Source organism: Petaurus breviceps, unplaced genomic scaffold (assembly GCF_028583685.1).
Source record: "Petaurus breviceps papuanus isolate PSGF00001 unplaced genomic scaffold, PetGlider_PUasm1.0 110, whole genome shotgun sequence".
Lineage (NCBI taxonomy): Eukaryota > Metazoa > Chordata > Mammalia > Diprotodontia > Petauridae > Petaurus > Petaurus breviceps.
Window position 1 is genome coordinate 4,979,112 of NW_027185597.1, and position 14,721 is coordinate 4,993,832.

Sequence of the window (14,721 nt, forward strand, 5' to 3'; positions counted from 1 at the left end):
TTTTGCACTCCCTACCATTTCCCAAAGAAAAGGTTAATGGACTCAATGGCTAAACAAATCAGTAGCGGTAATAACTCTAGCCTATTAACAGAGAGCAGGAAATAAGCCACCTTTGACCATTGACTCCAGAAACTTCTACATTTGTTTTTGGTTTCTTTCCTTTTCTCTCCTTTCCTTTTCTTTTTGGAGTAGGAAGGAGTAATTTTATTTTTAGTGGAATGTGCTCCTGTTATTTAGTATGGAACATATATCAAAGAGAGTATCCTTAATATAAGTTTTTGTTGAGATTAACTGGGCTGCATCCTTTCTTTGTTTTCCTGCCAAGTATTGAAAGACTCCACATTCATTCGGGCAGCCCCTTCTCAATGTCATTGAATTGGAGAATCAGATGAGATAATCTATGCGAAAGTGCTTCGTAATCAGAAAGCTCTCTCTTAATAAATGCACTTAATAAATGCTTGGTGATTGATTTATATGGATGTGATCTATTTATTATTGTTATGTAGGTTGTTAGAGCTGGAAAGCACCTTAGTGATTCTTTCACATCATAAATACACCTAGAAGGGTCTTACAGATCTGACTCAACAGCCTCCTTTTACACATAGAGAAACTGAGGTATAAAAGCCCTAGTATTATTCATAATAATTCTATACCATACTACTAGATAGAATATATAAGAGAGAATATGTAATTCTTCTGTAATCCATGACTTACTTATTCTTAATAATGTTAATAATGTAATCTTTATTAATAATTTTTATAGTCTGATACAGTAGAAATACCCCCTAGATCTGGAGTCAGAGCATCTGGGTTCATATCCCATACCTACTGATGCAGATATAAACAGTACCCAGAGGGTTAAAAATAATATTAAAGATTGCTCTTTCAATACTTTGTGAAGCCCTGTAGCTTATTCTGTAACTTGAAGGTGCCCTAAAGTCCTTTCCCCCCCCCCTTATCTTGAACCTGTACCAAAAGAATTGCTTTTGTCTCCCTTTTCCTGCATTCCCCAGGTTCTTTAATTTTTAAACTGTATCCTTCTGCCCCATCCCTAATTCCTTAAACCATAAAGAATTCCTTTTGTCTCCCTCATCCTGTCCTGTCTTTAATCTTTAACCCCCATAAAAACCTCTAAAACTACATCATCATTCTGAAACCTCTATATAAGCATAACTCCCCCAAATATTGGAGCCTTGCTGGGCTTTCTTGCTAAGGAGGCCTGTGATGTTTTTCTTATAAAATACAAAGCTTCCATTTGATAAAAGAGAGGGTCTAAGTGTATTCTTAAACACCTGAACCAACTTCCCAACTCTAAACCTCAACACTACCACTTATTACCTGGGTAACTTTGGACAAATCACTTCATATCTCTAGGCGTCTCTTTGTAAAATGAGCGAAAGGGGCTAAATGAACTCTTAGGCCGCTTCTACCACTAAATTTGTGGTCCTGCTTTTCTCTTCATCCTGACTTTTGAGATGAAAAGCTAAAACTCAGAGATTCTAAGCAGCAAGCCAATAATTAGGGGCAGTAACCTAGAACCCAAGTGTCAAAGTCTGCCACTGGGGCTAAAAGGGTCTCACAGAGAAATTAGATGAGTCAGACCTTTACTCATTAGATGTGCCAATCATTTACTGAAAATAAACTGTCACTTTTGTTACAGGTGTTTAAAGAAGACTGTATCTTAACAGGAAATATGTAAGGAGGCAAGGACAGGAAGAGTATTAAGGCTCTCCAGAGACTTCCTTATATGTTGGAGTCAGAACAAATCATTCTGCAATAGGAAAGGCCACTCTCACACTGGGTGCAGGGCTAGCACCTTCAAAGGAGTACTGGGAATGTGTCATAGAATCAGTACAAAGCTAAGAGTATTGCTCAGTGGCAACATGAGTGTGATGATCATTAGTCCATGGCAAGAAGAGTCTTTACAGGGACTCCTGGATCAGTTCTTCAGGGAAATTCCAGATGCTCTGGGGTCAGGACAGATGCTGGAACAGCTTGGTTCCATGCCGGTCCTAGATCACAACCCTCAGGTGTCTTACACCGAGCAGAGAGTCCTATTTAAGTCTTACAGAGTATCCATCCTTAGGTTTTAGCAAGGGGAAAATGAGTCACCTAAAAAAAAACTCAACATAGCTATTTCTAGCTGGGATATTCCAAGTTCAGAAGCTTCAAGCTTTGTGTGAGGGGAAGAGAGGAAAGGATTCCCAGAGGACTGGCAGAGTAAGAAGGGAGGTGGGTACCAGAGAGGAGGAGAGCATACAGGAATTGGATGTACTGCTACATATTTAAAAGTAGGGCACGAGACAGGGGGAGGGGAATGATATGCAACACACTTCTAAGTTAAATTTGCATTATTAGCAACAAAACAATATATGAAGCCCTGATTTGTAGTATTTCTGAGGTGTAAATGCCCATTCTGAAGATTTAACAGTCACTTCAAGTGTTGGAGGGGTTCCAACACAATCCTGAGGGTACCTGAATGAGAGCAGATAGCTTCTTGGGGAAAAGGAACCCTAGAGCATCAATTCTCTGGACTCCCAGTCCCCTCTTCTTTCCAATACGAATTTATAGATTGTTAGAATTGTAAATTACTTTAGAGATCATCTCATCTAACTCATTCATTTTACAAATGAGGAAACAGAACAACATTAGTGTGACTATCTGTAGTGATATATACTCAGTATATATATTGAGTATACAAACAAATTCTCCAGTGGACCTATAAATTCATTGATGTCTCCTGGGGAAAGTTTGCCTTCAAACTGCTTGGAGCTCAGCCCTAGAGGGGATTATGTCATCATCACTGTTTATAGCATTTGAGGCCAGTTCAGAAGACCTATGCTTTTTGCTTTTTGCTCTTTGGAACACTGGCAACGCTGACCAGTGTTGCCCATTCCTGAAGAACTTGATGGATGCTGAAGTGGAGATCAGAGATGAGGATTGGAATACCAGGAATATGGTTTTCCCACTCCAGCCTGGTTACCCTTTCTTCTTTCCAAATGAAGTCTCTTTGCAAGATAGGTTCCTCCTTCCTCTTATCTGTGGGCAAAAGAGGCTGTGTAGGAGCTCCAGGCTGGAGTTGAGGGAAGCTGTCCTTTGCCAGGATCCCATTCCACTGCCATAGCCCCAGGCTCAGCCTGGCTAAAGACTCCAGCCTGGGAGTCAAGAAAGGTACAGAAGGTTTTTTATAGTCTGTTAGGTTTCATTTTATTTCCATCGGTTCCCATGGCATGGCTAGGAATACTTATGTTCACTTCCTTTAAAAATGCAATAATGCAAATTTCTGGGTGTTTGGGAAGAAGCCTATGGAATGAGCATGCTATTGATAAGTTTTTTCTCATACATACCACATGATCATTCCAGTTTCTTTTCCCCTTCTACACTTCATTGATATTATCCTTTACCTATTTCCTGTTTGTAATGTGCTGACCACAGCCTACTCACACTATCCATGTGCTTCTCCTTTGCTTTTGAAAGATCTTTAACCTCACTTATTCTGATACTGAAGTATTCCATGACCCATAGTCATAAAACTGCTGAAGAATGTTGGTTTTTAAAAGCTTGTCCTTTGTTTCATCCTTTTATAGACCCTGTATTGCATGATGTCAAAATGATATATTTTTTGGAAAAACTGTTCTCTAGAGGCAAAAGCAAAAGAAGGCCAAAAAGCCACAACAACAAACCCATATCCTTAATTACAGCAGTGAGGTAAAATGGAAATGTCCCAAAGAGTTACAGTGGGTTAGGAAACCTTCCATTTCTCTCTCCATTAGGGAATGCATACTGATAAGCTATTTCAGCATTCATTCAACCTTCATTCATTCCAAAAAAATACTGTTTGCACCTTTGCCCTTGTGAGATAGTGTGCTGGATAGCATGGAATAAACAGAACTACACTAAATTCTCCAAGATAATGACCCTATCCTCAGTGAGCTTATGATCTAGAGCTATGCTCTTTGCCCTCCAAAAATTAAATCAATAAAAACTAAATCAACATTTGCTAAAATTCTAAACAAGATTAAGAGGACTCCCTAAGAAGAATATCTAGGGAACAGGATAATTATCCTGCATTAAAAAAAATAACTTCAACCAATTCCCACTGAAAAGGAGTAATTGAATCTGTAATTACTCTCTTTGCACCAGGGACACAGATATGGCTGCTAAAGATCTAATTGTGATGGCCACTTTCTTAATTACCTTAATTGCTTTGTAGAGAATTCTACCTTCCATCCATTCAGGAGGATTCAATAGCATATGGTGACTCTGGACACCATTAGTACTTCTTAGAAACTTTTACTTTGTAGTATTTCTGAAAATTCTGCTGCTTATTTCAGATTCTAAAGACCTAACTTATCAGTGAGGCCCTCTTGTATTTTCATGAATAAAAAAACGACTTGTGAGGAATTATAGTGGTTAAAAATACAAACAAATGACATTCTGACAAACCTTCTCCAAAAACATATAGTCAGGTCTGGATTTTAGAGTAAATGAAAGAGAAGACTGCTAAGGGGTGGCTAGGTGGCACAGTGAATAGAGCACCAACGGACCTGAGTTCAGATCCAGCCTCAGACACTTGACACATTTACTAGCCATGTGACCTTAGGCAAGTCACTTAACCCCAATTGCCTTCCGAAAAGCAAAAAAAAAAAAAAAAAAGAAAAGAAAAGAAAGAGAAGACTGCCTATATGATGTGATTTCATGTAGGTCCTTTCTCCCCCAAATTCATCTCATGCTGGCTCATCAATACCTGCATTTCTAGAGTTAGCTCTTTGTTCTTTTGGTTTGAGGGACTATATATGTGAAAGTGGAGAAACCCTAGAGAAGATAACACTGTCATAACTGGTGTGTCAAGCTTTAATGTATCCAACTGGCACATTTATCTCATTTATACATTTAGTTTACTGTTTGTTCAAGCTTCCCAACAATAATAGACTCATTAATTGTCATACAGCTAGCATCCCACAAGTTTTGGACCCAGATCATACTGACTCCAAGTCTAGGAATGTACTGCTGTACACTGCCTAGAAAAGCCTACCTGGTACCTGTTGTTTTTGCTTGTTTTCATTGAGGGTCTCCTCCATGGTTCTTATATATTTCCCATAGAAAAAAGAAATCAAGGATAATAATAACAATAAAAATGCAATAATTATAATTAATAAGATCACAATTATGTGGGAACAGGATAGGGTACATGTCATTCATGTTTCTTGTTTGATACCTGACATACAGAGTATGCTTTCAGTAAGTCTATTGAAGATAAGTTTATATTGCAATACTTTGATTCAACAACTACAACACATGTTTTGGTTTTTTGTTGTTGTTTTCATGTTCTGCAGAACATTAAATGTAAAAGAATGATTATGGGTTAAAAACTTGTTCTACAAGCTATTCTATCTAAAATTCATAGAAGAGGATGAAAGAGGATGAAAGGGAAGAAAAACATGATCCTTGCCACAAAGAGCTCGCATTGTAATGAAGGATACAATGTAGAAACAATTATCATACCGTATAAATGGGAAACAATCAATTACATTTTTATCTATTTTATCCAAAGATTTCACACCTTATATTGATAAATAAAAATCTGAGATCGCTTACAAGGAAAAATGCATTGACCAAGGAACAAAATGGGTGTACCAAAAGCTCTCCCAGCATAAAGTCCAACTTATTTTTCAATTCAGTAATTATTGAATAAGTTACCAGAAAGCATCTTTATTGATTTTCATAAAACCTTTGACTCAGATGCACAATCATGGCTTAGTTACATATTGCAACAGTATTACATAGATCCAAGCATAGTGAGACTTCTGGAGGATTTGATATCTACATAGGAAAGTTTTCTTTATATAAAAGAGAGAAATGACCCAATAAATGCCTAGAATAATTGATGTAAAATGTGACATCTTCCAGTGAATCAGTTTAAGCCTGCTGATGCTCTGAGTTATCTTCAGTTCCTTATTATTCCTCCTAAATAGAACTGAGTATGGCTCCCACATCAAAGAGGAAATACCAATCATCATGTTAATTACTTGATGTCAATGGATGACATCAGGTTACAGAGTTTAGCTGGAATTAAAAGAAAATTTAAAAAACACTGAATAGCATCTTCATCTTATAGGAGCTTTCTCTAAGGATATCAAAAAATCATTTGGACTCAATAATAACAAAATCCTTACAGATGCCAAGGAAAAATAGAAGCTTAAGTCTTGAAACTTGAATATGGATGTCAAATAGAAGCAATTGTATGACAACAAAACAAATACTTAAGTCTTTTCAAGACATGAAATAAACAAGGAGTAAGTGTCCTCTCTAGGAGGAGAATCTAAAAAGAACCCTCAGATATCCATCCTCTTACCCTTCTTCCCCCCAACCAATTCTCTCCAACTAGAAGGAGGGAGAAGCCCCGGTAGAGATACTGAGGAGGTGTGGCTTCTAGAGTCGATATTGTAAAAAGAGAATACTGCCTCTCTATATGTCAAGATACTTATTGGTATCCTAAAATAAAAGATCAATAGGAGAAAAAATCATTTAGGGCAGTTAATACTTTCAAAATATGAGCCTTAACTTTACTTTTGAAACAGTAAAATGAATAGCAATAGAAGTAGAAGATATACAAATAAAAATTGCATAATCTAAATAAGACATAGAACCCACTTCTCTAAGGCAACTATAAAAAGATTAACTTTTCTCTTTTCTAGAAGAAGGACTGGTAGATGTTCTTAGATTGAATGATAGGCTAAAAAGCCTTCCAGATATTCTTTTAAAACAGATGCCACTTCACCTAGAAATGGTAAAAAAAAAAAACACACACAAAAACAACAAAAAAACCATCACTGGATCCACTGCTATTACCCAGTTGTTGCTCCCTAAGGCTAGAAGGAAAGCACATCACCATACTAGTAGCTAGGTTCTTTCAGCTTTGTTTTTTGGGGCTCTCCTTTTGTGCCCCAAAGTATTCAATATTTCATTGCCTCAGGAAATAAAAAAAACTCCAAATCCCAGAATTCTGTAAGAGTCCTCACCATTCTCTCCTCTTTTAGAGGTCTTAGAGTTGAAACTATGCAATGTATCACTGTAGGTTGTAAAAATTTATCACCTACTGAATACTTTGAAAGATTATCACAGCTAGAATTATCCACCAAAGCTCACTAACCTTCATGAACTAACAACAGACTACAAATCCCTGTACTGCACATTCAAACCCCATATACCCTTAAGAATTGAGGGGAGTGGAATTGTACTGTTACCAGAGCATTTTCAAAGACAAAACTGCTGCTAAAAGTTGCCCAGACATAACTCTGGTTTATAGAAATGTAAGAACAATATCCTTAGTGAATACCACCATACTGAATACTCATAACCTTTAAACTATGCCAAAGGAAAAATTCTCAAAATCTAGAGACCTAGCAGAAGAAATCAAAACTATGTGGGAAGAGGAAAAATTTTAATCTTTGACATTGTGCTTATTACTACAAGTACCCTGAAGATGAGGCCAGATGAGTGCATTCCATCACTTAGATTAATTTACAAAATTGTCATTTTTTTCTATCTGTGCAATAGTCAGTCCACCAGACATTAAACATAAAAATGAGATAACCACTTATTCTCTGCCCGTTTCTTTCTGAATTCCATTGAATGTATGATGAGAATAAGAATAATAACAACATTAATGATAGTCTCTATTGAATGGACCTTTGGGGTCCCCTAAGGAAAGCACAGAGGGGAGACAGCATTGAGAGCACAGCCAGGTAGTCAGAGGAAAGGGGAAGAGGAAAATCATCATCAGAGGAACAGAAGGAGAAAGGATACAGGAGATAAAATTGTTCCCTTATTTAACAGTTTTGCCAATGATTGATCATGAAAGTATTTTATAGTTTTTCCTACTGTCTCATGAAGAATGAGATATCAACTTTTAAGCAATAAGCCACTGTCTGTTATTACTTTTTTAAATGGTAATTTGCTTCTCTGGGTCCAGTCATACCTTCCTTTATGCAGTATATATATATCATTGAAATGTATTTTTCAAATTGAATTTTGGTAAATTGAATCACATATCTCTTTTACTTATATTATAATTTTAGATATATTTCCATGGTAAAAAGTGAGAGTTTGGTGTTAAAAGATCAACTTTTACAAAAGTCATCTCTTCTAACATTCAGCTTATTGATCTATAGAATGAGGGCTTCCTTTCCACATCTAGGAATTTTATAAAACCTAATAATAATGATAAGAATGAATTAAGCCCCTTTAATCCATATATTTACTATAATTTTTTTATATTTCTACTTAAATACTATATAGAAATTGCAAGACAGACTACAGTTGCAAAAGTGATGGCAATTACCAACTTTCTGAAGAAATGTCTCCAGCAAATTTTCAATTTCTTTTCAAAGAAAAATGCATCTCTTCCTGGACAATTCCCCATAGGCGATTTCTTTGCAGACATGGTTAGTAAAAGCATTAAAGCTGTTGTAGAAAGGGAGTGCTTTGTACTTAGTCCCACAAAGTCATACTGCCTCCTTAAGCATGCAGACGTGGGCTTTGGCAGGTTTTTGGAAGTATAACGTTAGGCCACTTAATTCTTCCATTCCTGATAGAATTGTGGGCCAAATTCTATGTAGTGGCTACTTTCATGAGAACTTACAGGCAAAAAAGAGGGTTCATGATTAGTGAAATTTGGGGATTTTTTGTGTGTTGTTGCTTTGGGGGGAGGACGGATTTGTGTGTGTAGGTTCTTTTTTTTCCCCTCGAGTAAGCTAAGAGCAAGGCAAAACTGTCTGGAAATTTATTTGATTTCTCAGCAGGACAACAAAAGCAAAGGCAGAAAGATAAAAGCAAAGCAAGACAGATCTTCTTCAGGAAGACAGGACTGAGGCAGAGTACAAAGCAAAACTAGAGAAGAGAAATCCCCAGAACAAAGCTTCCTTTAGTTTCAATGGTGACAGGAAGAAAGATGACTAAGAAACAGCAGGGTGTATTTCAAATGCACAGGCAGAATATATTGACATTAGATGCCAGACTGGATGTACTCTATGGTGTATAGATTTAGAGTCTGAAGACCTGGCTTCACATCTGGACTTTGATTATTAACTGGGCAAACTTACACAAGTCTTTAATTTTCTGAGCCCCTGTTTATTGAGTGGTGGTGGTGGTGGTGGTGGTGGTGGGAGTAAGGATAGTAAAGTAGTAGTAACAGTTAGAAAATGGCAAAATGCTCCAGTACCTTTGCCAAGAAAAGCCTAAATGGGGTAATGAAGAGTTAGACAAAACTAAAGTGACTCAACAACAAAGTAATAGGAAGAGGAGAAAAAGAAATGTAAGAGTAGTAGTAGAGTAGGGGTAGCAGCAGTATTTAATGATAGCAATTATTATTAATAATAGTTAATATGTGTAAAGTGCCTTAAGTTTTAGAAAGTCCTTTATACATATCATTACACCTGATCCTCAAAACAACCCTAACTGGTAGGTGTTATTATTATCCCCATCTTATAGATAAGGAAACTGAGCTAAAGAGAAGTTAAGTGTTTGCTGTGGATCATACAGCTAGTAGTATCTGAAGCAGGTTTTGAATTCAGATCTTCCTAATTTGAAGTCTAATATTCTGTCCACTAAACCTCCTGAATGTCTAAGAGCCCTACCTAAACCTACATGACCCATGGACCATACTCTCCATGGGATTTTCTTGGCAAACATACTGGAATGGTTTGCCATTTCCTTTTCCAGTAGATAAAGGCAAACAGAGGTTCAAGTGATTTGCCCAGTCACATGGTATCTGAGGCCATGTTTGAACTCAGGTCTTCCTTATTCTAGTCAGCCATATGTGCTACAATTTTGTATCTGTTACAATTACAGTCCCTTATGACTGTAGGTTTGTTTTTGTTGTTTTTTTTTTTTAAGTTGAAGAACAGATATCATTAACTTACTATTTTTCCAATTTTTTTAAAATTTTATTTAAAGTTTTGAGTTCCAAATTCTATCCCTCCCTCTCTCCCCACTCAATCCCCTCCCCAAAACAGTAAGCAATCAGATATCAGTTATACATGTGCTACTATGTAAAACATTTCCATAATTTTTATTTTGTACTTGAAGACTCAAGTAAAAAAATGTAAGAAAGAAAGTAAAAATAGCATGCTTCAATCTGTCTTCAATCAGTATCAGTTTTTTCTCTGAAGGTAGATAGTATTCTTCATCCTTAATTCTTTGGTACTGTCTTGGATAATTGTATTGCTGAGATTAACTAAGTCATTCACAATTCTTCACTGAACAATATTGACTTTTGCTATGCCCAATGTTCTCCTGGTTCTGTTCACTTCAGTTCGTGTAAGTCTTTCTCTGTTTTTTTTTTTTAAATCATCCTGCTTGTCATTTCTTATTAGCTTAATATCTTTAAGGCTTAATAAGTGTGGTCTGGATTACTTTGACTTGTCTCTGTGAATGAATGAATAAATAAATGAAGCAGCACTTATCACATGGTTACTATATGCAAAGCACTTGACTGAGATCCTGGGCAACAAATAGAAAAACTCGATAGTTTCCGCTGTCAAGAAGCTCTCTTATACACTAATAGAAGGTTTTAGTTACAAATCAGATGGAAAGACTAAGTTTTCCTTGGGGCACAGTGGTAAAACCTATTGCCATTCATCTTCTTTGAAGTTATTTTTTCACTTTTTTATTAGTATTTTATTTATTTATTTTTAGTTTTCCACATTCATTTTCACAAGATTTTGACTTACAAATTTTCTCCCTATCTTTTCCCTACCCTACCCCCAAGATAAGGACCCTACTGAATACTCCTTCCCCCAGTCTGCTCTCTCTTATATCCTCCCCTATCCCCCATAACTTTATAGTAGGACAGGATGGATTTTTATACCCCAGTGCCTGTATATCTTATTTCCCAGCTGCTTGTAAAATACATTTTTTTAACTTTTCTGTTATTTTCATTGATAAAACTTTATCTCTTTCAGTTTATCTCTTTAAGTCTTGACAATAATTTTGGTATGGAGAGCATTATTGTCAAGGCTTTTGGTAGCTTTGGCTGCTGAGGAAGCAAGGGCTGAGGTACCTTACAAAGGCATTTTTGAGGTCACATTTCACAAAGGTTGCTCCCTCACAGGATAGTAGCAGAGGATGGGCTGAAAATAAGTTTATTCTAGGGAGCATCACTCTTGGGTTAGCTGTTGGTTAGTAGTAGTTTGTTGGCAATTGATAGTGGCAATGGGGTTGGGAAGGACTAAGAAGATCACAACTGTAAGTAAAGATCTCTTTATTGCACAAATGACAGTGAGGTAAGGAGAGGTAATCTAAAATATTTTTCCTAGGGAATTATATTTTGCAATAACCTTATTCCACCTCTCTCTAGTCACTGTGAGAAAGTCTTATTTCCTATGGCTCTGTAGCACTATTAGAACAAATGAGAAATTGTCCCAATGCCAGTTCAGTTTATTGCCATCTACAAATTTGGTCCCACTGTTTTATTCTCTCCTAGAAGACCGTAAACTACATGTTAAAATTTGCATTTGGCTTTTAAGTTTCTTGACTTTCAACCTTTTCTTTGGTAAAAAATTAAAGGACCAAGTGTAGATAGATAGGATCATAGATTTAGAATTGGAAGGGACTTCAGTGGCTATCTTGCCCAATGCCCTTACTTTACAGGTGGGAAAATGAAAGCCCCAGGGAAGATAATGACTTACCCATCATCTCAAAGTGCCAGAGTTAGGATATAACACAAGGCGCCATTGCTCTTCCCACAATGCTGAACTGCTTTCATCGCCATTAAAAATGTTAGAGTTTGCTATTCTCATGTCATGCTATTTCATACTATAGATCAGTTATTTCAAACTAGAAATGTATTCCTATGGGCCCACATTGGCTTCAAAAAACACAAATTAACATTACCTATGTTGCTTTGCATTTTTATTTTATTAAATATTTCCCAATTATATTTTAATCAGTTCTGGTCACATTCAAAAGAGTTACTGGCTGACTCCCAAGTTTGATATGGGTAATGTTAATGGAATCTGAAGATCTTCCATGCACCTTTGTATTGTCAAGTAAGCAGGTACTTAGCACCTTGTTTCAAGTTAACACCTTGTTTAAGCTATTTAATGAACACAGAAGTAGTTAACACCTTGGGAGGAAGTGGCTGACATAACAGAAAGGGGCTGAACAGGGAGAAGCAATACTGTATATAAGGAAAAACCCCAGCTGGAAAGTCAGAATTCCTCTCAGTGAGCATCTGGAGGCCAGAGCTTCTGCTGAGACCTTTCTTCTGGGAATTTCTGCTGAGAACTTCCACGAACCAGGCTGAGGAGCTACCATGAGTGAGAGAGAAGGATCTCTGCTTGAGGGAGCCTGTTCTGTTGTGAAGGCTTGGGAATATGGGTGCATTAACTGCATATAACTGCATAACCATGTGTGCCAACTTTGTGGCTATTGTAATGACTTTGGCTTTCCAGTTCCGGGACTTGGTTTTCTGGTATTTGAACAAATGCTTTGGTTCTGCCATCCATGTGGAGAGTCTGTTATATTTTGTCATTCACATCTATACCAGCATATTCCTAACCATGTGGGTGTTATGAATATTGCATTATTGTTACAATATGTCTGGTCCAGAGTACAGGTTACAACATTCTTTAGGCAATGGTACATAGTGGATAGAGCCTAGACAGAATTAGCAGGGCTAAATTAAAACCCTACTTCTCCTATACTGATTAATGAGGTGATTAAAAGTCATGAGGAGGAAGACTAGAAATTCCTTGCCATCAGATTGCAACTCTTTCTTGCAAGTGATAGCAAGCTCTGATTCAAAAGGGTCTAGTCTTGATGATTTTCTAATCTAATCCAATTAGCCATTATTATGCTCATACTGCATATAACACAGTTTTCTAGACACTGAGGCTATAAGGAGCATGGATTACACTGAAGGGCTGCATATTTTTTTTAGTACATTTTTCTTTTTATCAAATTCTTTATTAACTTCTACTTTCCATCATTCATTTCCACAAGATTTTAAGTTACAAATTTTCTCCCCGGATCTTTTTCAGTTCAGTTTTCCAGGATCCATTGCCATAACAATCTCTTGTTCCCAGGTATTAGATGTGAGTTCTCACAATTATGGCTGAAAACATCTCCACCATGCTTGCACAGCATTATATAATGATAAATAATATAAACATTTATGCTTCATTTCTAAATATCCACTGCAACTGTGCATTGAGTTACAGGGATGAAGTGATATAAACTTGTGAGACTACTGTTAGCTATATGCCTTCTTTGTCTGTTGCCCTATAAAGTAGGTGGACACTGATCAAGGAGTGGGGAATGCTTAGGGTTGAATGCACAAGCTGGAATGCTGTATGTGCTTTGACCAGCCTCCATCAAGGCCTGGGGGGAATCTGTGTTTGCCTCAACCAGTCCCCATTGAGGCTTGAGGGGGTTTAGGGGAATGCACAAGCTGCGCCTGTCTTGATTGACCCCATTGAGATGTAGAAGTAGTTGCCCCCCGCCTTTTCACCTGCCCCTGTGAGAAGGGTGATTAGGGAATGCTGTAGGAGTTATGCCTCCATTATCTGCAACCCTTGTAAGACTAGACTAGAATAAAGTAAGATTATTAACCCCTTCAAAGCTGTCTTAGTTTCTCTCCTGTCTGACCAGATTAAAAGTGAACCTCTGCTAACAGCCCTTCTGTATACTGTGTGTATCTGTCTTATACCCTCTCTAGCAGCTTGCATCCTGTCAGGTAACATAGTTTTTATTTTGTATAAATGACAAAATAAATACAAGATAGTCTAGAGTAAGAAGAGGTAGGGAAGGCACAAGCAGCCTGGGACAGGGATGAATCAGGAAAAGCTTCATAAAACTCCAATTCTTTGTCTCTAGTCTTGCTTTTGCACTGGCTATCCCTGATGACTAGAATGCACTTCCCAACTCACCTCTGCCTTCCTCATGGAATCCCTATCTTCCCTTTCTAGGACCACTTTCTCCTTGAAACTTCTTCTGATGCCCTCACCTGATAGCAATACCCTTTATTTCAAACTGTTTTATATTTACTACATTGTATATTTAGTCACTTTATATTTATGCTGCATGCATATGTATATACATATGTGTGTATATAAATACATATATGATGTAGAAAATATTTGAGAGACAATTCCTGGGTAATTAATCATTCTATTAATTATAGCTAATAATTAATTAATAAAAGGATGGTCATTTGGCTGTCTCTCTTAAACCAGAGATCATTCATGGCAACTTCTTGATGGTTATATGTCTTTGGAAGAATGTATATTCCCAGGAGGTGACAATCAACTCTGATTGGTTAACAGTTAATGAGAATGAATATTGTAATGAGAGGTGGACCTATTCTAATGAGTATCTGGGGGATGTGACTTTGGTTGTGTCACTTTTGCCCCCAGACCACCCCCAGTTCTGGGCAATCTTGACAAAAAATCTACCCCCTACCAAACCTGAGCAGATAACAATGGTCTTCTCTATTTGGGTGGGGTCTGAACAGTATTGAAGAGAAAGTTAATCCAATCTCATTATCAACAATGTCCTTCAGATATTGTCTGAATAACCTGCAAGGGGTCGATTTCTGGTAGGTAAAAGAGGAAGGTAAAAATCCAGGATTTTCACAATGGTAAATGATTATTAATATGAGAGAAATAGTAAGTGTGTGTGTGTGTGTGTGTGTGTGTGTGTGTGTGTGTGTGTGTGTGT

The 14,721-nt window shown here is 37.1% G+C and overlaps 1 protein-coding gene across 1 annotated transcript in view; it reads left to right on the forward strand.

Moving 5' to 3' along the window:
- The window catches only part of LOC138156879 (contactin-associated protein-like 2), a 2,167,135-nt gene that overhangs the window by 1,654,965 nt on the left and 497,449 nt on the right, over positions 1-14,721 (forward strand). Inside the window, exon 14 of the mRNA XM_069082365.1 lies at positions 7,798-7,809. Coding sequence (XP_068938466.1) covers positions 7,798-7,809 — 12 coding nt within the window. The remainder of the gene's footprint in view (positions 1-7,797; positions 7,810-14,721) is intronic.